We start from the raw sequence: 26762 nt of genomic DNA, 5'->3' as shown, positions 1-26762 counted from the left end.
ACCACTGTTTACCTCAGTTTCCTCAGCTATAAAATGGGGATAACAGCACCTACCTCACAGGGTTGTTGTGAGAATCAAATGAGAAAATATTGGTTTAAAAAAGGTGCTTAGCACAGTCCTTAGCACATGGTAGGCACCATATAAATGACTATTCCAGGGGTGGGGAACCTGTGGCCTCGAGGTCACATGTGGCCTTCTAGGTCCTCAGGTGCTGCCTTTTGACTGAGCCCAAGTTTTATAGAACAAATCCTTTTATTAAAGGGATTTGTTCTGTGAAGTCTGGATTCAGTCAAAGGACAGCACTTGAGGACCTAGAGGGCCACATGTGGCCTCCAGGCCGTAGGTTCCCCACCCCTGGTTCCCTTCCCCTTTCAGCGGGGTAGAGAATTTTTACAAAGTTCCTAAGGGAGGACTCACCAAAAAGAATGCAGGTGATTTTGAAACAAGTCCACCATCATTCTGTAGCAGTGACAGGGGAGCTGAATGTTGGGAGCACAAGAGGTGGGGTCAGGGAGGAGCCAAGTAGGGGATAGTGGCTCTTCCATACAATGTGCCATCATAGTCTCCACAGTCATGAAGGATTCTATTCCTCTTCCTCTTATCTGTTTTTGTGGTTCACTAGAGAGTTGAATGGACTCAACTAGATACCAAGAAATCATGTTAGGCTAATTATTTAACTTCTTTGTGCCTCAGTTTCCTCATCTCTAAAAGGCGGTGGGGGGAGGAGAGAGAAGGTAGCTAGATGGCACAGAGCACAGAGTGCTGGGCCTGGTGTCAGGAAGACTCATCTTCATAAGTTCAAATCTGGCCTCAGACACTTGTTCTGTGACCTTAGGTAAGTCACTTATCCCTGTTTGCCTCAATTTCCCCATCTGTAAAATGAACTGGAGAAGGAAATGGCAAACCACTGCAATATCTTTGCCAAGGAAACCCCAAATGAGGGCACAAAGAGTTAGAAACAACTGAGACATGACTGAACAACAGCAACAACAATAGGAAGGGATTGGGTTCAATAACTTCCAAGGTCCCTCCCAGTCCTACACCTAGGATCCCATTGTTCTCTGTTTCCGCCCCCACCCCCTTGGAAAACTGACTCCTTGAGGTGACACTGGGTATGTCCCTCCAGAAATGAAAACAAAATTGGCACAAAGAACAAGGACACTAATGTGTCTAGGTGACTATGCCAATGATTAAAAGTCCTCTGCCCCATTTTGGTAGAAAGGAAAGAGCACTGGAACTGGAACAAAAGACTTACCTTTGAGTAATGTCTCTGTCACTCACTGTGACTTTGGGCAAGTGACAACTTCTCTGGGTCTCAGTTTCCTTAACTGAAAAATAACTATTTTAACTTCATACTTCACTAAGTTATTATGAGGAAAACACTTTTTAAACCTTTCTAAGCTGTATAAATGTAAGTTGGCCCAGACCAATAATTTCACTAGTGTGGCAAATTCCCAGGGAGGAAACTTTCTCTGTCTCTCAATGCAGATCAATAATTGTTCTGCAGATTATAATCTCAGCTTTAAGAATTGGCTGAGGGCACTAAACACTTAAGTGATATACTCTGGGTCATATAGCCAGTCTCTTATTGCAAGGCTGGCTCTCTATTCACTGTTCCATGCTGCTTAGTAGAATGATGACGATGATGATGATGACGATGATGATGATGATGCTGGTGGTGGTGGTGGTGATAATGATGGTGGGAGTGATAATGATGATGGTGGTGGGAGTGATGGTGGTGGTGGTGATGATGGTGCTGGTAGAAGTGATGATGGTGGTGGTGGTGGTGGTGATGATGATGATGATAGTGGGAGTGATGATGGTGGTGGGAGTGATGGTAGTGGTGATGATGGTATGAGTGATGATGATGATGATGATGATGGTGGTGGTGGTGATGGTGGGAGTGATGATGATGGTGATGATGATCACATCATGGCAAGTATAGAGAGCCAAACTGATTGAGATAGAAAATAGATAGAGTCAGCCTCAGAATCAGGAAGACCTGGGTTTAAGCCCTATCTCTTATACCAGCTGTGAGACCCTGAATAAGCTTTTATGCCCCAGCCAACTCTCTAAAACTATAGGTTGCAGAAAAGATGCCAGCCTACATTGGTAGATGGAGTTTCCTCACCTGGGAGTTCCCTATCCCAATGAAATCATGGGTCCAATCCCTATCTCTACCATTATAATTGTCAAATATTTTTGTTTATTAGCTATAGAGTTGGCCCTTGGAGATCAGCCCTCAGCATACTCTTGGCCTGTACTTGAAACCTTTCCATCCTTGCCAGTGTTTTTGCTCCCCCATCCATGGCATTCAAGAACTCAGGGTCACCTCCACACCATGGTGATTAGGTTAATGGAGGAGTGAAGGGATATTCGCTTTTATCAGAGGAATATATTCACTTAAGCAAACCCTAATCAGGAAGGAAAATGACTTCTTGATGTCATCATTTATGATATCCTGAAGACAAACACAAAATGACTTTTTGTGCTGTCTGCCCAGTACAAGCTGGAGCTGATGGGTGGGACAAGTCTCCAGATGCTGCTGATTGCAGTTCCACAGCAGGTCATCTTCCACGGCAGGAGCAGGCAGATGACACAGTGGCTGATAATTAGAGGGCTTGGTGATGACTTGATCGAAGCCAGGAGAGGGATAAGACTACAGTCTGAAAAACTTGTCAGCATCAGACGAGCCAAAAAAATGCTAAGTTACTGCAATGGGCACGACTTAGCTTACTACAAAATAAATTGGAGTTGGAAACAATGGCCACACTCAGGAGGGACACAGATGAACTGTGGTGACAGCATCTAATTGAAGACTTCAGGTATTTGACACAGTGACTGAGCACTAGCCAGCCTGTCCCAAGCCTACCTTTCCAGGACCTCTGGCTTCATTAGGATGATATCTTCACCTAAGTAATTCCTGCATAAATGACTGGGAAACTTGCTTAGATCTGAAACTCCCCAACAGAGACGGAACTAAGGTTAGATAAAATAGACCTAGTATGTAACATGATGGAGGTGGGAAAAGGTCAGTTTTTAATTGGTGTTGTATAAATGCATATATTTTCATGCCTCCAAAATTCTGGAGTTTTTATGACATATGATTATTTCAGGACAAGTCAAATCATATGTATTGGGATAGGAGGTAAAAGGGGACTAGGGATGAGGTAGTTAAAAAATAAAAGGCCATTTAAGTATTTTTAGTTGCAGAAGAGTACGGAAGTTATATAACCTATATCTCACTGCTGGTCATCTTGGGGAGGAAGAGAGAAAAATTTGGAACTCAAAATCTTTCAAAAAATGAATGTTGAAAATTGCATTTACATGTAATGGGAAAAAATAAAATACTATTAATTAAAAAAAGAGAATGGAAGTAAGTCAAAAAAAGAATCATAGAAAAGCAGGATGGTTTTGAAGGTATATGTTGAATTTATTATCTTTTTAAAAAGAAAAGCAAATTGTGCATAATAGAGATTCACAGTTTCATGTACAATCCTTTCTCTGTTCTACTATGTCTATGAAAATTCTCATGTTATTTAGTGTACATTAAGTTCAGAATTTTTAGAAAAGTCAAATTGTATGTGTCAACAAAGACTCAAAGTTTTCAGTGCATAGTAACATACAGAGGGTGCAATTTTCAAATGCAAGAAAGGCCAGCCACAATTTTTAAACTTTGCCTAGCATTCCTAATGCCTTAGACTGATTTTGCTACCCAGGTCATAAAGAAAGTGACTCTCTGTGGTGATGGCATCTAATCTTAAGGGTCCTTGTTGTTCACTTTGACACTCAATAGAGACTTGATGAGGGAAGAGAACCCCAGCCCTTATAATGTCCATTGCTTTGACATGTCATGAAAGCTTAATAAAATGTTTGTTGACTGAGTTTGGATCATCCACATGATTGTAACCCTCTATTGATGGGGTATATCCTGTCATAAAGCTTGACTCTAATGCTTCACTGAGGCCTGGATGTGACCCTGGTTTCTCAAAGACAGACTCTGGCAGATTATATCATTTTGGAAAGGCTTTATGTATGATCCTAACAGACTGTGTTTGCTTTCTGAGGACCAGGCTAGCCAAGTACAGAGAGTCTAATCACAAAGAGACTAACCATTTGGTGATGAATTATTTGGCCATGAAACAAAGACTGGCCCTCAGTTTTGAGTGACCCCCTTCCACTTCTACAGTGACAGTGGCAAAAAGACAAAAGGAGGGGGCAAGAGCGATTTTTAAAAATCACATTATTTTTTGGGCAATTTATAAACATTAACTGCTGGTGCTCTAAATATGAAATCCTTCTGAGACCAACAAATAGACATACTACTGGGAAAAAAAGGCAATTCATATTAATCTTGTAATTCTTCCTATAAATTAAGTAAGAAGACAAAAGAAATTTTGGCTAAATAGAAAACTAGTTCTCAAACTATCTTTGGAGAAGTAGACAGAGATATTGGCCAAGTTGGGTTTTTTTTTTTTGGACTGTAAGGGAACAGAAAAGCATTACTTGATGGCATGCTTGACCCATTGGTTTGCAATACTCATTGTGAGCATAAGCAAAAAAGACAACCATGATGATATTTGCAACTTATGCACCATCTGTTGCGAAAGATAGAGAAGTAGAAAAATCCTATGAAGAACTTTACAAGATACACCAAACCAAAGTAAACCTATACTTTGATATTATTGTGTTTAATGCAACGGTGGACACTGGTTAAGGTTTTATAAACAAGGAGTCAAATGTTTATAGACTACTCAGAAGCCTCATGCCTTTATGACATGAATTCTTCCATGAAGAATAAAGTCAAAAGCACTGGATGTGGTAAACACTGAACAACAGCACAAAGAATGGAAATGATTGTATCTAGATAAACAAAAAAATGAGTGGGCTACTCATAGGGAAGGGGGAAGGAATCATATCAGAACTGTTGTCTGCTGTATTCAGACCATTAGCTAACTATGGTAAAAAGTTTAAATCGTTATAAAATTAGAAGAAATGTTAAAAATGAGATGACACTAAAAAATTGCAGTAACTTCAGCCTGACCTATTCAAGCAAGCCATTGATAACAAAAATTAGGAAATAGAAAGAGGCAAAGATGTTAACCTTGATCATCAATATTTCTGGGGGAAAATTTATAATGTAAAACAGTTGCTATAATGAGACCAAAAGAGCCTAGAAACCATCTTATCCAGTAAACTTTTGAGAGAGATGGGAGCTGAAAGCAACACTAGAAAGGAATATGAATTCATTTGTAAAATGCAACAGAGGAAAATGACAAAAGATTGTGAGTGGTATTGCCTTTTAAAAGAATGAAAAGCAATGAAAGTAAAAACAAGTCTAGAGAAGGCTGGGTCTGAGAGCTTAGTAAGCTACATTCTCTCTAGAAAATTCACAGATGAAATCAGCAGGAAATTAACAAATGGTGATAAAATGGAACAGATTGGTCAATTTTGATATTACAATCTATATGAAAAAGAAACATGCTGCCCTTGGTGAGCTTACATTCTACTGAGAAATCAATGTGCTCATCTGTAGGATTGTATCTTTATGCAGCTGCAAATGAAAGAGTTGAGGTATGACTGGCTTAGAAATGATAACACTCTTAAACCATCACATTCATCAGCCTAGTGCTTTGTTTGCCAGAGGAAAACTAAGAAACTGTCTCCCAAGGCAAATAGCCTTGACTATACCTATAATTCATAAGCAATTATTTTCTCTCCCTTTTCCTAATCTAAGTATTTGAAGTGGGTAAATTTGAATTGTGTCAGCAATAGAACAGTGTTAAGTAAAAGGACAAACATATTACAAGTAACATCATAATGCATAGGGTGAACAGTACCTTTTTTATGCAGTTTCTCTAACTTTGTCCCTGTGATAAATTCCACATGGCTACCCATTGTTGCAGACCTAATTTTCTATAGGGTGAAAGAAAGGAAGAGATAGAGATGTGCAGAGAGACAGAGAGACAGTGAGAGACAGAGAAAAGAGGAAAGAGAAGGGGTGAGGAGAGAAAGAGAGAAAGAAGAGAGAGAGAAGAAGAAGAAGAGGAGAGGAGAGAGAGAAAGGGAGAGGGGAGGGAGAAAGAGAAAGAGAAAGGGAAGGGTGACAGAGACAAAGACAGAGAGATTGCCTCTTGGCATATTTGCTGCTAATTGTTCTCGAGCCAGCCAATTTTGAATTTGGAGAGACAACAGACTCCCAGATCTGGTCTTTCTACCCCCACAACCACAAATTTTAAAAACCCTAATTACTTGTATTTATATAATATATTGCAGTTTTCAAAGTACTTTAGTTACATTATCTCACTTGATGATAATTGTAGCAAACATTTATCTAGAGCATTAAGATTTACAAAGTACTTTACATCCATTATCTCATTTGGTCCTCAAAACCACATGAGGAAACCTAATGGGATAGTATATGGTATAGTGGAATAGTTGGACTTGAAATCAGAAAAAGACTTGGGTTTAAATCTCACCTCCAACAATTTTAGTCACATGACCCTAGGCAGGTCATGTAACTACCCAGAGTCTCAGTTGCCTGTAAAATGGGGTTAGTAACAGCAACTAGTTCTTAGGGTTGTGCTGAAGATTAAAGGAAAGAATGTATATAAGGTGCTTTCCAAACCTTGAAGTGCTAGATGAGTTAGTTATTTTTATTATTCTTATTATTATTGAGTAAATACATTGGGCAAGTATTACCACACCCATTTTACTGGTGGAGAAACTGTGGCTTAAAAAGTTTAGGTGTCTTGTCCTATGTCACACAGATGGTAAATGCCAGACCATTATATTTGGGGTTTAAAGTTGGAAAGGACCTTAACTGGAAGGGAATGTCTAATTCAGTACTTTCATTTAACAAATGAGGAGATTGGAGCCCAGAAAGGGGGAGAGATTTATCCAAAGTCACATAGGTAGTAAATAATCAGGTTTGGATTCAAACCCAAGTCTTTTTATTCTTTTGTTTTGTTTTAATTTGGTTAGGCAATGGGGTTAAGTGACTTGCCCAGGGTCACACAGCTAGTAAGTGTTATGTGTCTGAGGCCGGTTTTGAACTCAGGTCCTCCTGAATCCAGGGCTGGTGCTCTATCCACTGTGCCACCTAGCTGCCCCCCAAATCTTTTTATTCTAATCCTAATACCCTTTAACAGTATATTCTGTTTGACTCTCATAACAACTCTCCAGTGTACAGGGCTTCTTAATCTATTTGTATGTGAACTTTAAAAAAAATTTTGAGAAACATATTTGAATAGAATTAGTTTCCTTGGCAATCCTATGCATTTTATTTTGTGCATTTAAAAGTATTATTCCAAAATGGAGTCCTTGGGCTTTTTACCGGGTGGCCAGAGGGCTCTATGACACAAGAACCTCTGCTGTAGGATGTGTAGAAAGAGGTATCACCTACCCCCATTTTGCAGATGAAAAAACTGAGACATGAAAAAGCTACAACTTCTCTAATGCCACACAGCTAGTTAATAACAGAGCCAGGCCTAGCCCTGAATCTCTAACATATAGTCCAGAGCTCATACATTATGCCTCAGTGAATCCAACTGGTAATGTCTAGGAGAAAGGGATCATGGAATTATTGACATAGTTATGAAGGGACAGCATAGCACATAGAACCTCAGAGCAAAAAGGACCTAGATTCCATCAAGTCTAATCCACTCATCTTGCAGATAAGAAAACTGAGGATCAGAGGTTAAATTATTTTGTCTAAGCTAGGATCACACAGCAACTTGTTAGTAGTCAACTATTCGCACTATGACATATGGCACAGACCATCACAAAGCTAAACAGAAAGAATCGGACAGAAAAGAAAGGAACAAAGAGGTAGGGGACAAGCGAGAAAGACACAAAGACAAGAGGGAGGAGGAGACAAAGAGGCTTGGAGGGGCTCAGAGAGGGAGGAAACAAAAAAATATAGACAGTGACCTAGAGAGGGCAAAAAAAAGAGAAAGCAGAAAAATCTCATTGAAAATTCTGAAGGACTCATAATGAAAAATGCTATCCACCTCCAGAGAAAGAACTGATGGAGTCTGAATGCAGATTGAAGCATACTTTTTTTAACTTTCTTTATTATTCTTGGGTTTTTTTTGGTCTGCGTTTTCTTTTGCAACATGGCTAATATGGAAATGTTTTGCATGACTGCACATGTATAATCTATATCAGATTGCTTGCCTTCTCAAGGAGGGGGAAGGGAAGGGAGGAAGGGAAAGAATTTGGAAGTCAAAAAAATTTTTTTAAATGTTTAAAATTTTCTGTTTCCAGGTAATTGGGAAAAAATAAAATAAAAATTAAATGTTAAAAAATCATAGAAAAACCAAATATAAAATGACATTGAGCTTTCCTGGAGAAATAAATGATAGCAATAATAAGCCTGAGGTAATGATGTGGCAGCTAGAGGACAACACAGTCTATTTCAATCTTGCATCTTCTGCTGCTCCTGCCACCTCTGGCATCGCAGGTTATGTCCCCTTGAGAGAATCAGAGTGGATGAGAGACAGGCTCTCTGCACAGGAGGTGCTGTTCATTCATTCTGTCCTTCCCCACAGGCTTGCAGGGGTGCATTGCATGACAGTGGCTGGATACTCCAAGGGCTATGGCTACCAAACTGGACAGAGCTTTTCAGGGGAATATGACCACGCCTGGAATGCTGTTTACCTGGAAGGAAGATGGCATCTATTGGACAGCACGTGGGGAAGTGGCCTGGTAGATCCTGCTACCACCAAATTCACCTTCATGTAGGTAACCTTCCTCACTCCCATTGAGTTTGGAGAAACAGGAGGAAAAGGAAGCAGTAAGCTCTTTGGGTCAAATAGAAATGGAGAGAGCTTCTTTCCCATTTGCACACTCCCACAAAAGCACACATTATAGATTACTGTCACAAGCTACCTTGCAAATGGGCACATGAAGGCGCCAGAGTTATAGTGGTTCCCATATAGGTTTACCAGAACCGCCCCCTCCCCCTTAATTAAATTCTACAGTTTCCCCATCACTAACCTAAGAAAGCATTGGCCTATAGCAAAAATATGACCCCATACCTCATCCCTCTGCCCTATCCCTTTACCCCAAACACAAGTTCTCATTTTTAAAAAAGTGAAATCAAAATAGCAAAGACAAGCCAAGTTTATTATATTTCTTTTGATTTATCTTAGGACTTGGGCATATAAGCACAGATTCCATATGGCTTACTAAAATCCAGAAACAATAACCCTGTGAAATCCCAAGTAGCTTCAGATAGTTGGATAACGCATTGGTCTTAGAATCAGGAAGACTTGGGGCAGCTAGGTGGCGCAGTGGATAGAGCTCCAGCCTTGGAATCAGGAGGACCTGAGTTTAAATCTGGCCTTAGACACATGACACTTACTAGCTGTGTAACCCTGGGCAAGTCACTTAACCCCAATTGCCTCACCAAAAAAGCAAAAAAAAAAAAAAAAAAAAAAAAGAATCAGGAAGACTTGGGTTCAAATAATGCCTCATACATTCATCTTTCTGTGTGGTCAAGTCATTTACTGTCACTTTGTCTCAGTTTACTAATCTGTAAAATAAGAGGAATGGATGACCTCTAAGATCCCTTGCACCTATAAATCTATGACCATGTGGTGCTCTTTAGTCACAGCGTCTGCCTAAGTAGCCTGCTTAAGCAGAGGATTAATGTTGCCCTGCTTTATACTGTCTGGGGTCATATCCCTGAAGCTATATATTCATAGCCTTTCACTCAGGCGTCGAGGGAGATTCTGAGGGCACTGGCTACAGACAGATACTTGTGTTCCCTCTATTCTGTTGAGATGAGGAACAGTAAGAAAAATACCATAAGAAACAATGGGCTTTCTAATCATGTGTATTTTTGAGGGAGATGCATTCTACAGGGAAAGTAGCCTTCTAACCCTCCTGCACTTGACCAAACTCTAGCCCTTTTCTCCTGACACCACCCCCTCATCCTCAATGAAATCCCACTATCCTAGGTTACCTGAGTCCAACTTGGTGGCCATGCATGATCCAGTCCAAACCAAGACTGGCTAATACAGCAGCATACTCTGTCACAGAAAATCAAAGTTCGCACTCCTTTGAAACAGATCTGTGACTCCTACCATCAGGTTGGAGCAGCCAGGTGGCACAGTGGATAGAGCATTGGGCCTGGAATCAGGAAGACCTGAATTAAAATCCAACCTTAGACATTGACTAGCTATGTGACCCTAGCCAACTCACTTACCCCTGTTTGCCTCAGTTTCCTCATCTGTAAAATGAGCAGAAGAAGGAAACGGTAAACCACTCCAGTTTGAAAAGTTGGACCGTACTGAAATGACTGATCAACATCTGTGGGACCCAGTGATTTTCACAGCATACACCCAACATTAGAATCACAGAAGAACACAACCACAGAACTGGAAAGGACCTCTGTGGTCACTCATTCCACCCTCTGGTGTGAGCAGGAATCCCCTCTACAATATTCTCTACAGGAAAATATTGTGGAGGGGAGCTTCAAGCTCCTGCTTGAAGCCCTCCAGTTCGGGGGAGTTCCCTGCCTCCCAAGACAGCTCATTCCACTTTGAGGCAGCATTAATTGAAAGGTTTTTTCCCCATGAATTGAGCCAAAATCTTTGTCACTTTAACTCCCACCCATTACTTCTAGTTCTGTCCTCTGGGACCAATTAAAACAAGTCTAATCTTTCTTCTCTATGGCAGTCAAATACTTTTAGGATCATAGATTTAGAGCTGTAAGGAACTTTAGAAACCATCTGGTCCAATCCCTTATTTTACAGATGAGGGAACTGAAGCCCACCAAGGTTAAATGACTTGTCCAAAGTTAAACAGCCTGTCAGTGGTACAGCCAGGATTCAAACTCAGGTCTGCCTACTCTATTCAAACCCAGCGCTCTCTCCATTGTACCTTGATACTTTCCTAATAAAATGATCAAATCCCTCTCTACCTCTGTTCTACTCCAGGCTAACCATCCCCCATCCCTTTAACTCATCCTCAGCCGGCATATTTTCCAGTGCCCTCACCATCCTGATCACCTTCCCTGGACATGCTCCAGCTGTCGATACCCTTCCTAAAATGGGATATCCAGAACTCAGTGCTATAGATATGATAAAACATAGCAAGCCTTTCCCCTCCATCATTCTGCTAGTCCATCAATACAGCCTAAGCTCAGCTTAGATTCTCTGGCATTTTTCCCCTGCTCTATCACATTGTTGACCCATATTAAGCATTAACACTCCCCCACCCCTTTTCAGACATGCAGTAGACTAACCATGTTTCCCCCTATCTTGTTCTTGCACCACTAGTATTTTGAATTCAAGTATAGAATTTTACATTTATATCTATTACATTTCTTTTTATCAGAATCAGTCCATATTTCCAGTCTGTCGAGATCTCTTTGGATTGTAATTCTTCCATCAAACATGTTAACTATGCCTCCTGGCTTTGTATGAGCAACAAATTAAATAAACATCCCACCTATTGTTTCATCTTAGTCATTGATAAAAATGGTGAATGGAATAAGGGCAAAGACTGATCCCTGGCACACTCCCTGGGTCCTTTCTCTAGCGTGATATTGATCCATTGAGCATCATTTTTTGTATCTAGATATTGAAGCAGTTCTAAATCCACCTAACTATACTATCACATAGCTCACATCTGTCTCTCTTATCCATAAGAATATCATAAGAGCGCTTTGTAAAATTATTTGCTGAAGTCCAGGTGTATGTAAGGAATTTTCCTAATCTGCCATCATAATCACTCTGTCAAAAAAGAATATAAGATTGGCCTGGTATTACTTGCTCATGATGAGCCCATGCTAGCTCATAATAATCACTGTTTCCTTTTCTACACACTCACAAACCACCCCTTTAATAAAGGGTGGTTCTAATTCTATTATTTTGCCAGAAATCAAAGTTAAGATCACTAGGCCATAGTTTGGAGAGTCTACCTTCTCCCCTTTTCAAAAGTCAGGACATTTGCCTTTCTCCAGTCCTACAGCCTCTCTCCCTTTCTAATAGATTTTTTTCCCCCAAGATCACTAACCTATTCATGAATTCTTTTATCACAATGGGATATAGATAATCCAAACATGATAGAATGAATTTATTAAGATGATCTGTTAGAACTTCCTCACTTATCTTAGCTTTTGATTCTATTTTTGTCCCATACATTCCAGTCCAAAGACTATGACATGTACATAATGTGACTGGAGACAGCACACATGGACAGAATGGTCGATGAAAGTTTTCACTGGCTCCAAGTCAATCTGTGGCATTGACTGAACTTTGTGCAGAGCTCTATGATAAGTGCCACATTCAATCCCTCTCCCAGTATCCCTATTACCATCATTCTCCCAGTCACCTAGGCTCAAAACCATAGACTCATCTTCTGTATTTGTTTTCAGATGTATCATTTCTTGTTTTGTTTAGCCATTTCATAGGTTTGTGTCTGCTCATCCAGTATGAAAGATCCTTGAAGGCAGACATGTCTCATCCATGTTTCAATTCTCCACATTAACTAGCAGAGATCTGGGGCTCTCCCATAAGGTCACATGAATTTCATCTCTCCCCTTTTGTTTTAGCAAAACTTCTTGGAACAAAAGTGGAATATTAGGCTAGGAGGCCATCGATATGCTAATGGGCTAGAATAGAGCATATCTTTTCTTCATCAGATCCAATCTCAAAGGTCTCATTATTCACCCAGTGCACTGGCCCAGGGCAAGGAGCCTACATAATGATCTATAAGATGTGTTTCCAACTCTCATTCTTTTTTTTTATTTAGTAGGGGAAGAAAATCCTTCTGCTTTTAAAAATTGAAATCTTAACAAACCTGTCTCCTTCCCAATATATTACCCTTCAACCTCTAGTTTATAATTATGATTGTATAAATTGCTTGCCTTTATCAGAGTAAGGAGACATTTTCCTCTCACCTCAGGGGTAAGAAAAAAACTGTCTGACACTGCCTTTGGTCCCCATGAGCCAGTCCTTAATTGTCCTACAAGATGATTCTAAACAAGGATAACCCTGCATTGAACCAGCCTTCCAGTGCCTCCTGGGCTGCAGGATCATCAATTTGAGCTCAAAAGGACCTTAGAGGTCATCTAGTCCAAATCCCTTATTTATAGATTAGGAAATGTAAAACCCCAGAGAAGTTAGGTAACTTTGCTGAGGTCACACTGGGATTGAACCAAGGTCCTCTGACTTCCACTTCAGCCCTGTCCGCTCAGCACCATGCTACCTCCACTACCCACAAATGATGGCGTGTCTGTGTGCAGTGTTGCTTTTCTTATTCATGTGATGCCCTGGAAAGCCTGTGGGTATGAGACTCTGATGATAAATATATTTTTTAGTGTGTCACTGCAAGGCTGAGTTAAATAGCCTCATAATGAAGCAACTGAAGAGCAGTCTAGAGGGGGAACGAGAGTATTGTCCATTTCCATTCACTCCCTACTCCAATAGCCCCCCACCCCCATCGGAGCATTTGCGATCTGACCTGAGTTTTGAGCCTTTGCTCTTTTTGGTCTTAAAAATAAAACTCCTAACTAACCATTTGTCTAATCAATGCCCTAAGCATGATAAATCTGCAAATAAATGCAGGTCATATCCATTGTGTCAAAAGAATGACACATCAAAGGCATGTGATGGAATACATGTTATGACTTATGAAATAAGCTCCACTGTGAAATTGGTGGACCCCAACATAAGGATATTAAAATTTGGATTTTCCGAATTAGAATGGTTCCTGTGCTAGTCATACCCCCATCCTGATGATAGTATAGTATGGCAGAAAAAACAATGGGTTTGGAGTCAGAGAACCTGGTTTTAAATCTTAGCTCTGTTACTTAATGCCTGTGTGATCTCATGCAAATCATGCCATCTTTCTGGGCCTCAGTTTCCTCATCTGTAAAATAAGGGGTTTGAAGTAACCAGCTTCTGAAGTTCCTTCTTGCTCCATTTTCACAATCCCATAATCTCCTATTCCAAGAAAAGACAGTACTGTAAATATCCCCAAAGTGATCCCAGATGCTGGTGGGAACATAGCATCTTTTTAGGCTGACCTTTGTGCAGCGCTGCCCTTCCTCCACACCAGGTTGTCCATGACTCTGTTTTTCCCTCTGCTGCAGATACAATGAATTCTATTTCCTTACCCACCCTGCCCTGTTCATAGAGGACCACTTCCCAGACAATAAGAACTGGCAACTGCTGAAACCTGTCCAGTCTCTGAGACAATTTGAGACCAATATGTACCACAAGAGTGAATTTTACAACAAGGGGATGCTGTCAGCCCATCCAGAGACGTCAGTCATCAAAACAGGTAAAAGAAGGCTCTGGGCCAGGTGAACAAACAGTGGTTCTCCAGTACAGCATATTTTCTCTCTCTAAGGAACCTATTTTAATCATGTATGTCAATTGTTCTTCAACAGGTTAAGACAGTTTCTCCTCCACAAGGGCCTCAGAGTGCAGAAATTTAGGTTAGATAGCAAGACTTTCTAAATTACTTTCATGACGTGAAAAAAAATATAGAGATCTCTGGGTCAGTCAGCAGTACTTACTACATATACATCATATGGAAAACACTGCCCTGAGCACTAAGATTCTTTAATGGGCCATATCCCCATCAGTCTGGAGATAGGACACATGATACTTTTGAGTCAATCCATTCACTTAGCCAACATTTATTGAGCACTTGCTGACTGCTAGTTGCTGTGATAATAGACACAATAATAGATTGAGGAATATACAGTCTCTGAATTTAACGAGTTTATAATTGGCTACTAAGGATAGCTAGGTGGCACATCGGATAGAGCCTGGAGTCAGGAAGACCTGAGTTCAAATCCATTCTCAGACACTTACTAGCTGTGTGACCCTGGGCAAGTCACTTAATCCTGTTTGTCTCAATTTCTTCATCTATAAAATGAGCTGGAAAAGGAAATGGCGAACCACTCCAGTATCTTTGCCAAGAAAACCCCAAATTGGGTCATGAAGAGTCAAATATGATTGCAGTGACTGAAACAACAAATCAAGTATAAGTATACAATTAACTATAAATCAAATAAAAATATGGCAAGGGCATAAAGGTCATTCAAAATGCCATGAGGAGGGAAGATCTAGTAGGGAGATCAAGAAATGGTTCATGAAGGAGATTTATTAAGATAGATGTGATTTCAGTAGCAGAGATAGAAGGAGGAGAACAATGCAGATAGAATACCATGCACAAAGACATGGGAACGAGGAAGCTTCAAAAATGTTTGGGAAACATTAAGGAATCCAGACTAAATTCAGTAGGTAGAGTGGAGCTTCTGAAGGTTTTGAGTTGAGACATGACATGCTTAGAGTGCTTAGAGTAGAGTGGAGAGAGGAGAGATTAGGGACAGTCAAATAACTCAGTGAAAGTTGTTAGCAATAGGAGAGGCAAGGAATAATGGGGCTTTGAAAAGGGCTGTGAATGGAGAAGGGAAGAAATGGATGCTAGAGGTGTTGAGAAAGATGTCTTTGTATTCCCGCTGCTGCTTCTCTGAGAGCTAGGGAGTTTAGGTCATAAGAGTGTCTTGGTCAACATGGAAAACAAGTCATAGTAGAAATGTGTGATCTACATTACATCACACAACAGAAAGGACAGACATCCATCTTGGATCTCCAGAATAACAATATTGCATGTGTAGAATGACTTCCAACTTACCGGCTAACGAGTACAGTATGTATTTTATCATATAGGGAATAAGGTTTTTGAGCAGGGAAATTAAATGATGATATGGTTTTACATGGATTAATTTGGCAGTTCTATGAAGGATTGTTCAGAGAGAAAAGGTATCAAGGGCAGGCAGATCATCTAAGAGTCTAGTACAGTCTTCCGGGTGAGGGATGATGAGGACTCAAACGAGAATGGTGGCAATGGAGGTATGTTTGGAGAGACCCAGGGAATGAATGCCAGAGATATTAGGTAGATAGAATTGCTAGAATTTGGCAACCAGTGGTTAAGGAGAGGAAGGAATCAGAGATGACTGAGGTTTAAAGCCTGAGTGACTTGGGGGATTCTGTTGCCATTGGCAGAAATAAGAAAATTGAAGAGAAGGACAAGTTTTGGATAAAAGATAAACTCCCTTTTTAAATATGCAGAGTTTGAAATACTGGTGAGTATTCAGGTAAAGATGCCTTGAAGAGAATTCTAAAAGTGAGACTGAAGTTCAGAGGACAGACAGAGACTGGAAATGTAGATTTGCGACTCATCTGCATAGACTGTGATGGCTTTAGGCAGAACTGCACCTAATTAGTCCTAGACAGATAGATATATTTCTTATACTTAACTATTCTTTTTCATAACTTTTCTCAATAAGCCTGAGAATTTTTTTCCTTATGTCTAACTTAAATCCATATATCTACACTTATGGCCAGTTTTTCCCCATTCTACTCTTAGTGGTGATGGAGAATATCCGATCACTAGGCAGTTATCTTTTGTTATCTTTTGTCTACTTGATGACGATTAATAATAATAATTAGCATTATACAGTATGTGGTTTTACATTATGTGGGTTTACAAAGTACTTTACAAATATCTCCTTTTATCCTTATAACAACTCTGGGAGGTAGATGCTATCATTATCTTTATTTTACAGATAAGGAAGATGAGGCAGAGGTTAAGTGACTTGCCCAGGTTTCGACAGCCAGGAAGTGATGAGGGCAGGATTTGAATTCAGGTCTTCCTGATACCAAGTCCAGTATCACCCAGCTACCTCCTGAGGATCATTGTATCACCCAGCTGCCTCCTGTTAAGCTCAAGTGCTACCTCCAACATGAGTCCTTTCCTCATCACCCCCCCTCCCTGCTAAACTACTTTATATTTGTTTGTATATATATATATTTATATACTTATATGTGTATACTCACATACATGTGTACACATGTACACGTGTGTACTCACATACAGCGTACATGTGTATACTTACATATACGTGTATATGTGTATACTTATATACACTTATTATATGTGTATATCTCCCCACCCCTTCCACTTTCCAGATAGAAGGTAAATTTCCTGAAAGTACAGACTGTTTCATTTTGTAGCCCCAGCACCTAGCAAATTACTTGGTATACAGTAAGCAATTAATAAATGTTTGCTTGATTTATTATATTACAACCCTGAATTCTGGCCTCTTTTTGCCAGAATTATGACATTATTTGAAATCAAAGGTACGGAAGTGATACATACATACACACATGTATGAGCCTACTTGTTGGCCTTGTCTCCTAATGGAGGGGATTCCATATCAATAACAGAGCAATGAAATCCAAGTTCAGAGATAGAAAGAGACAGTAGAGAGAATTCAGGAAATGGCCTTTCCACCTAGTGCAGTCCATATCTAAGGTATGAATCCTCTAAATAATTATATACAAAAGGCTGTCCAGCCTCTGTTGGAAGACCTCCAAATGTCTAGCTCCTAGAGAAGTAGCTATGAGAATACAAAGACTACTTTCACAGCATCTCTTGTATCCATCCATCTCTTTTCTTACTACTTCCACAGCCCTTTTCAAGACCCTGTTACTCCTTGCCTATATAGATTCCTGCAACAATTCCTTAACTGAACTCCTTGTCCCTATCTTTCCTCTTTCCATTCCATCCCTTTTACTTTTAAACAATTCTAATTGTTAGGAAGCAATGTTTGTTTATTTGTTTTTTAATGGAGCTGAAATTGGTGCTTCTCTACAACTTACACCCATTGGTTCCAGTGTTGCCCATCATGAGTGGTCTTCCTTTTGCAAAAGTTCCCTTCTGATATTTCATAGTGAAATTTATGCATTCTCCATAGCCACACCAATGAAACACCCTCTTTGGAAGGCTCCACCCATACTAGAAAAGTTTTCCATTTGGGCCTACTTAGATTCTAGATTTAGACCTGGAAGGAGCTTTAGACATTATGAAGTCCAAGAGTTATTAACATGGGAGCCCATGACAAAAAAAAATACTTTGATAACTGTATTTTAATCTAATTGGTTTCCTTTATAATCTTATATATTTAATGCATTTTAAAACCTGAGAAAAAAGTCCATAGGCTTCACCAGACTGCCAGAGGGACCTACGAAACAAAAAAAGGTTAAGAACCTCTGATCTAGAACCCTAATTTTACAACAGAGAGGCTGACTCAACCAAAGCCACAGCATGTTGCACTTCAAGTAGTGCATCTCTTAAAGGAAACAGACCTTGGTTTGATACCTGGCTTCCATAGTAACTCGCTGTATGCTTAGGCAAATCACATCACTGCTTCAATTTCTTTATCTACAAAATGGGAATTTAAAAAAAATCTATACTCCCTACCTCACAGAGCATGTTATTTATAAATTGTAAGACATATAAATACAAGCTGTTATTGTTACATATAATAACATTATGTAAATACAAGAGACAGTGTAGGGACTTAGGATCTAGGCCTCCTGGCTCCTGAGTCCAGTGATTCTACAACACCAAGACCACATAACCACAACCATCTGTGTATCACTCAGAAAACCCAACTCATCACCTTGACCCTGCTAACAGATTCTCTGAAGTCGAAGCGTAAATGGTTTATGCTTGAAGAGCAGAAGGTCCTGAGTCCCACCTCTCATGCCCAGTAACTGGCAACTGTGAATTGTCTGTAGCACCCAGATTTGTTCCGAATGACCTGCCCTTTTCAGCTGGTGTTAGTTTCTTTAAACAGGTTGTGCTGCTCTCACTTACTTTTTAAAAAGCTATAAATATCTGACAACTCCAGCTGCTAAAATAACAGGGTAAGAGTGCTTGCTTTTGCATTGCCAGATCAGAGGTAGAGAGCCTTTTTTTCTATTAAGAACTATTGACACTCAGGAGAAAAAAAAAATCAATCAAGGATCACACAGACATAAAAAGCAATTTGGTTTAATTACAGTTTGTCTGTAGAACCTCTGAGTTAAAAAAGTTGGAAAGAGTATTTGATTGGGAATCACAGAACCTGGGTTCAAATCCTGGTTCTACTACCCACTAACTGTTTGACTTTGAGGAAGTCACTTAATGTCTTTCAGCCTCAGTTTCCTAATCTGTATACTGAGGAAATTGTACTAGATTATCTCCAAGGTTCTTTTCAGTCGTTTTTCAGCCATGTCTGACTCTTTGTGACCCCATTTGGGCTTTTCTTGGCAAAGATAGTGGAGTGGTTTGCCATTTCCTTCTCTAGTTCATTTGACAGAGGAGGAAACTGAGGCAAACAGGGTTAAGTGACTTGCCCAGGGTCACACAGCTAGTAAGTATCTGAGGCCAGATTGAACTCAAGTTTTTAGCCCAGTGTTCTATCCGCTAGATAGCTTCCCAAGATTCTTGCCAGTTTGAAATCTTATTTAGTCTGTAGTCCTGGAACATCTAGTCCAATCTCCTGTCTGATTATGAATCCCTTTATGACATTTCAGTGATGGCTTATAGCTCTAAAGAAGGGATTCTTCACCATTTTGTATATCATGGGCCCTCTCTGGCCATCTGGGAAAGCCTACTGACCCCTCTTCAAAATAATGTTTTTAAATGCATAAAATAAAGTAAATAGCATTATATAGGAAACTGATTATGTTGAATAGTTATCTATCTATCCATATATTTTTTAAGTTAATAGACCTTAGATTAAGAACCCCTGAAGGACTCCAGAAGCTATGTAGTATAGCCCCTCCATTTTACAAGCTGGAAACTGAGGCCCATGAAGGCTGTGAATTACCCACATCCACACAGGCAATACATATCAGGGGTAGAATTCAAATCCAGGTCACCCACCTACAGAGCCAGAGCCTTTTTTATTGTATCATAGAGAATACACTGCTTCCTAAGGCAGTTGTCTGCTTTTCCACAGCTCTAATTAAGAACTGTTTCCTCATTTGGAGCTGAAATGTCTTTGTTTGCGAATTATACCCACTGTTCCTAATTCTCCCTATGAGACCAAGAAAAACAAAAATGACCCTTCTTTCTCATGATAGCCTTTCAAATAATTGAAAACAACCACTGCATCCTCTCTAATTTTCTCAGATACTCACAACCTTATAACTAGCATTTATATAGCACTTTAAGGTTTTCAAAGCACTTTACAAATATTATTTCATTTGATGCTCAAACAATCCTAGGAAATTGGGTGCTATTATTATCCTCATTTTACATATGAGGAAACTGAGGCAGACAGAGGTCAAGGGATATTGTTCTTTCTGTAGCTAGTACATTTCTTGGGCCTTCATGCCTCCAGGTCCAGCACTCTATCTACTGTCCCACTTAGCCACCCACTGACTTAATTACCTCTTGACATAAGCAGGGCAGGTATTATTATCCATTTTTAAGCAGATGAAAAATGAGTCAGTCATAGAATCCCAGAATTGAAGGAGGCCTCTGGTAAAACCCATACCTAAAGGATGAATTCCTCTATTCCATCCCCTTAACAAGTGGTTATTCACCTTCTATTTGAAGACCTCCATCCACTGAAGAAGCCTCTTCTGTTTTGAGACTGCTTCAAACATTAGGAACTGCATCCCTTCATGCAAATGTAGAAGGACCATGATTTCTTCCATGTAAGGAATTCCTGGGTGGACAAGCTTCTCCCACCAAATTTTACAAAGCACCCATGAGTCAGTAGTTAAGTTTTAGGGAAGAATTCAGGCCTAAAGCCTAAAGATGGCCCAAGGTCACACAACTACTAAGTGTTGGAAACAGGATTTGAATCCAAGTCTTTCTAACTCTAACCCCAGTGCTCTACTCATTGTGCTATTTCTTTTCCTTAGAGAAAGTTGAAATCTTCTTCCCAGTAACTTCCAACTTCTTTTTCCCCCACAAACAGTCTTAGTTGTACCTTTCTGTAGGGGAGTTGGGGGAGAGGGAGGGAGAGAAACAGAACAGGTTTAACCCACCCCCTTCCCTAACACAAGAGCACTGACTTTGGAATCAGAGGTCTTAAGGTCAAATCTTGACCGTGCCACTTATTACTTTGTGTCCTTGGGGAAGTAATTTACCTCACGGGGTCTCAGTAGCCTCATCTTTAAAATGTGGGTTGGTCAGGGCAGGTAGGTGGCACAGTGGTTAGAGCACTGGCCCTGGAGTCAGGAGGACCTGAGTTCAAATCCAGCCCCAGACACATAACACTCACTAGCTGTGTGACCCTGGGCAAGTCACTTAACCCCAATTGACTCACCAAAAAAAAAAAAAAAGTGGGTCAGTGGAGTAGATCCAATGATTCCCTCTACCCTGTCTCCCAATTCTTTTATTCTCCTTGCTAAAACATCCCTTTTTCCCTCCTCTGGACACACTAGTTTTTCAATCTCTTGCCCAAAATGTAATATAGCACCTCAAAAATAGGAGGCACATAGGCATTGTTAGTTGTACTGACCTGAATAGAACACAGTACCCAAGATTTGTTTTGGCCCAGGTAGATTACAACAACCCTGTGACAGCCATCCATCCTGCTTTTTTGAGAAGGAAGTAAATAAATACAAGGCTAAATTCACCTGATTCTTTATGGGCAGACAAGGAACAAAGCTTTACACAAAATAATAATAATAATAATTATTATTATTATTATCAATTACATATTATTATCAATGAGGAGTTGGGGTAAAGGTAGGAAGAAAAAGAAAGAAATGAAGAAGGGGAAAGAAAAACAACAGGCAGACAGACTGAGAGAAGACAGAGTGATAAAGAAGGAAAGATAGAGAGACAGAGGGAGAGAAATAAAAAGAAGACTAAGGAACCAGTAAAAAGATAGAAAGGGATAGAAAGACAGAGGGAGTGTTGGGGGAAAAAAAAAGACTTGGGCTTAGATGGGGGAGGGGAGGAGGGATCATTTGATTCTGCCATGTCCATCAAACTTCACACCCTTCAGTTCTTGTGTGTTTGAAATGCTTATTAGCTGATTAACTGTTGCTTGTTATTCTTCCACCCAGAAAGTTAAGTCAAGTGCCAGAATCCCCACTCAGCCACCCATCCTCACTCCTACTTCTACACTATTGTTTCCACAGAAATATTTATTAAGTGCTTACTGTTGCAAAGCATGCTATTTCAGATGAATTCTGTCATTCCTTTTCTCATCCCTCATACCCTCAAAAAAGGAAATATCTCTTTAGTTTTGCTGTTATTATTGTTTTGCCTTCTGTGGCTTGTAGTTCTGTAATTCTACTCCACAAGCAGAATCATAGACTATTCCTACATCAGAGGTAGAAAGACTCAAGAAGTCATCTGGCCCACTCTCTTCATTTTGCTTTTTTTTTTTTTTTTTTTGGCTAGGCAGTGGGGTTAAGTGACTTGCCCAGGGTCACACAGCTAGTAAGTGTCAAGTGTCTGAGGTCAGATTTGAACTCAGATCCTCCTGACCCTAGGGCCAGTGCTCTATCCACTGCACCACCTAGCTGCTCCATTTTACTCATTTTAAAATGGAATAAAGTGGCTGGCCTAACTTCACGCAGAGAGCTCCTGGCAAAGCTGAACTTAGAGCCCTGGTCTCCTGACTTCCTTTTTAAAAATCCTTGGGGGCAGCTAGGTGGTGAAGTGGATAGAGCACCGGCCCTGAAGTCAGGAGGACCTGAGTTCAAATTCGGCCTCAGACCAAACACTTGCCACTTACTGACTGTGTGACCCTGGACAAGTCACTTAACCCCAATTGCCTTAAAAAAAAAAAACTAAAAATCCTTGGCATTTTTTTCTCTCAAATCATCCATCTAGAAGAGTTTAGAGAGTCATAGAATTGGAAGGAAACCCAAGAGTCATCTGCTATGGCCCATACCTATCAGAACTCCCCATAAACATCATGATACACCCAACATACATTCATTCAGCATATGCTTGAAGACTTCTAATGACAGGGAACTCACTACATCACAGTCCAGTTCTAATGTTAGGAACTATTTCTTTATATTGAACCAAAATATGCCTCTGTGGGACTCCTGTCCTCTGCTCCTACTAGGACTCAGCAGCCTAAGCCTAGTTCCTCTTCCATGTGACAAATATTGATATACCTGAAGGTAGCTATCATGTGTCCCTTCTATTTTCACTTTTCCAGGCTGACCATCCTCAGCTATTTTATTTATTTGTTTTTGTTGTTTTTTTTTTGGTTGGTTGGTTTTTTTTGGGGGGGGTGAGACACTGCAGTTAAGTGACTTGCCCAGGGTCACACAGATAGTAAGTGTCAAGTGACTGAGACCAGATTTGAACTCAGGTCTTCCTGAATCCAGGGCCAGTGCTTGATCCATTGAGCCATCTAGCCATCCCTATCCTCAGCTACTTTAACCAATCCTCATGAAGCATGATTTTGAGACTTCTTATCACCTTCCTTTGGATCTGTTTCATATTATCAATGTTGTTCCTGAAATATGGCATGTTAAATTGGATGTAATATTCTAGATATGGCAGCTGGTGACCCAATGGATAGAGTGATGGGCCTGGAGTCAGATCTGGCCTCAGACACTTACTAGCTATGTCACCCTGTGCAAGTCACTTAACCTTGTTTACCTCAATTTCCTCATCTGTAAAATGAGCTATAGAAGGAAATGACAAACCACTCCTATGTCTTTGCCAAGAAAACCCCAAATGGGCTCACAAAGAGTTGGACACAACTAATCAACAAAAACAGCAATTCAAGATATGGTCTGGCCAAACCAATTTTAACCTTAATTGACAAGGTCAATTGAAAAAAAGAGAAGTAGCCCTCCAATTATAAAGAAATTAAAGTTCAAAATTTATCTTGTTCAGATACAGCAAAATACAGATGTCACTGGGAATAAGATCCAGAAGTCCTAATTCTTAGGTCATAGGCTGCCTGTTCAACCATCTGCTTCCCAGAAGGAAGCAATGAATATATCTAATGTTTGGTTTATTGAGCTTATAACATTTCCCTCTGGTCTCCTCTGGAGGTGATGGGGAGCCACTGGAGTTTATTGAATAGGGGGTGATGTGGTCAGACCTTCTCTTTGGGAAGATTAATTTAATAGGTTAGCAGTAGGTGGACTGGAATGAGGAGCAATTTAAGGCAGGGAGTCCAACCAGCAGGCTATTGGAATATTCCAAAAGTGAGGTGAGGAAGGCCCACATCAAAGGTGTTAACAGTGTCGGAGAAGAGGACATATACTAGAGATGTTACCAAGGTAAAATCAGTAAGCCTTAGCAACTGATTGAATATGGGGGACTTGGTGGAGGAAGTGTGAGAGACAGTAAGGAATAGAGGATATACCCTGAAATTAAAGAGGATAGTTCAAAGGGAAAATCAAAGAAGTCAAGGGACCTTTGTGGTCCCTTCCAATTCTTAACATTCTATGACTCACCTCCCTAGATTTAAGAAAACCCATTGACAAGAAGAAAGGGAATGTGGGATTCTTGAAAAGGGCATGAAACTACCTTTTTATAATACTCTAAATACATCAGTAAATAGGGCTAATAAAGTTGAATCACTTCAAATAAAAGTGATAAGTGTATGTATGAAAGATGAAGACCCAATACAACAACACTGAAGAGAGTTCACCTGAGTGTGTCAGTATAGTGCAGGAAAGAGGGACAGATGGAAGTCAGAGGACCTCAGAGCAAGTCCCTCATCTAATACTTACTATCTATGTGACCTTGGACAAGCTACTTGGACCGCTAAGTTCCCTCCTAGCTCTAAATCTATGATCCTTCATGTGTATAGGATTTTGAGATTGACAAACCACAGACAGCAAGTTCTCAATTTATCTGTTGCTATCAGGACGGGCAGGAAAACTGGATAAATGAAATTCCTCTACCTCAGTTTTGCCACTAGTTTCAACCTCCTCTTCCACTAAGACTTTGAAAAGAGCTAAAATGTACTCACTTGAATCTTCCCCAATTGCTAGGGAAATGAACCCAAAAAAGGGAAAATGAACACATAAAAAGAGAGGAAGAACAAAAGAGCCCAAATAAAACATGTGCTGATGACAGAATAAGACCATAGGTTTTAGATATGGAAAGGACCATAGAAATAATCCAATCCACCTTCCATGTTTTACAATTGAGGAAATTGAGGCCCAAATAAATACATTGATTTATCCAAGGTCACTCAAATAGATTGTTTAAAAAAAAAAAGCCGCAATTTTTAATCTAGGTTTTCTCACTCTAACTTTAATTACCTTTTCCCTATACTGTCTGCTTTACTGGAACCACACTGCCAGCCTCTAGGTCAAGGGTTCTCCACCTTTTTGTGTGTGATGGACCCCTTTGGAAGCCTAGTAACGTCTACAGACTCCTCAGAATAATGAGGTTTTTTTCATCATAATTGAAATGATAAATTTTTATTAGAGCTGAGTGAAAAGAAAGATGTATTTTTTTCTATCCAAGTTCACAAACACCCTAAAATCCATCCAAAGATCCCTTTGGGATCCATGGGCCTCAAGTTAAAAACTCCTGCTCTGAGTAACAGAGAAGTGCTTGATCAGGTTAATGAATGAAATCTTCCAGCACAGTACTTTGAACTCAATAGGAACTTAATAAATGAATATTGAAGGAATGGATGAATGATCAGGATGTTACCATGTATAACAGAGGCTCCACTTCACATATAAACCCCTTCCTATCTTCTATATCAATCCAGAGCAATATTTTATACTCAGTCAATTCAATTTAACAACCATTTATTTATGAAGTGCTACTGTGTGGTAGGTAATGTGCTAGATGCTGTGGTTACAAAAAAAAAATAGTTGCATCCCTCAGGGAGCCTACATTCTATTGGGGGAGATAAGGGAAGCTTCTAACAAGGTCTTTGACTTTCTTTCCCTACAGTAAATGGAAAAGCCACCATTTCCATTGAGAGCTGTTCTCCAACACTCTTCATGTTCATGCTCAATGGAAAACAGGAAAATGGCATAATGACTTTCAAGAAGAATGGGATGAACCTGGAGGTATACCCCCAGACCACTGGCACCCACAAGTTACAGATCTTTGCTAAAGGCACCTCAGACCTCTACAGCTCTGTGCTGGAATATACCCTGGAGTGCAACTCGGTGGATAGGAGCATTCAACTTCCTTCCGAACTCCACCAGCCCGTGGGCCCCAGCTGGTTCTCTGAGCAAGCAGGCATCCTGAAACCTTCACACCCTGATCCCATCATCCACACCAAGGATGGGCGCTGCTCCATCAGCTTTGGGGTGGAGGAGGGCATCAGTGTCTTAGCCTCATTACACGATGATGAGAAAATAACCGAGGAGACGCAGCGACGCTACATCTTCCAGCTCCATGGGGAAAAGAGAACAGAGCTGAAAGTTCAACTCCCCTACGCGGGGAAGTTTGCCCTGAAAATCTTTGCCAAGAAGAGGTTGGATCCGGGCAACTATGTCTTCATCTTCAATTACCTCCTTTGTTGCTCTAATACTAAAGTGAAATGGCCCGTGTTCCCGGAGAGTTTTGGCAACTGGGGTCAGGACAATGAGCTGCTAGAGCCTCTGTCTGGGGTGCTGCCGGCCAACCGGAATATCCCATTTAAACTGAAGCTCCATGGGGTAGCGGAAGCATTAGTGAAAGGGCAGGACACGTGGCCTCTGACGCTGAGCCAAGACGGCTACTGGGAGGGTACCTGTAATACTGCCGGCTGCCGAGAGGTTTACGTCATGGTCTTGGAGAATGCCAACCACAACTTCTACTCCTACATCCTGAAATACAAAGTGACGGCCCAATGACAGTCCTTGAGCTCCCTCTACTCCATCTTTCCGGATGGACATTTCTCATTTTTCCAGCTCAGCACAGTTAGAATAGTAGGCTGAAAAGAGGAGGGAAGGAGAGAGAGAGAGAGAGAGAGAGAGAGAGAGAGAGAGAGAGAGAGA

General features: G+C 40.4%; 1 protein-coding gene across 3 annotated transcripts in view; it reads left to right on the top strand.

Moving 5' to 3' along the window:
* KY (kyphoscoliosis peptidase) overlaps nucleotides 1-26670 on the top strand; it is a 99150-nt gene extending 72480 nt beyond the window's left edge. For all 3 annotated transcript variants that reach the window (XM_027845304.1, XM_027845306.1, XM_027845305.1), the window contains 3 exons: nucleotides 8553-8741; nucleotides 14108-14298; nucleotides 25726-26670. In XM_027845304.1, the coding sequence (XP_027701105.1) occupies nucleotides 8553-8741; nucleotides 14108-14298; nucleotides 25726-26618 (1273 nt within the window). In that variant the 3' untranslated portion in view covers nucleotides 26619-26670. The remainder of the gene's footprint in view (nucleotides 1-8552; nucleotides 8742-14107; nucleotides 14299-25725) is intronic.
* Nucleotides 26671-26762: the final 92 nt, after the last annotated feature.

This window comes from Vombatus ursinus, unplaced genomic scaffold (assembly GCF_900497805.2).
Source record: "Vombatus ursinus unplaced genomic scaffold, bare-nosed wombat genome assembly UNPS02014959.1, whole genome shotgun sequence".
Classification (NCBI taxonomy): domain Eukaryota; kingdom Metazoa; phylum Chordata; class Mammalia; order Diprotodontia; family Vombatidae; genus Vombatus; species Vombatus ursinus.
This window is presented reverse-complemented; position numbering and strand designations above follow the sequence as displayed.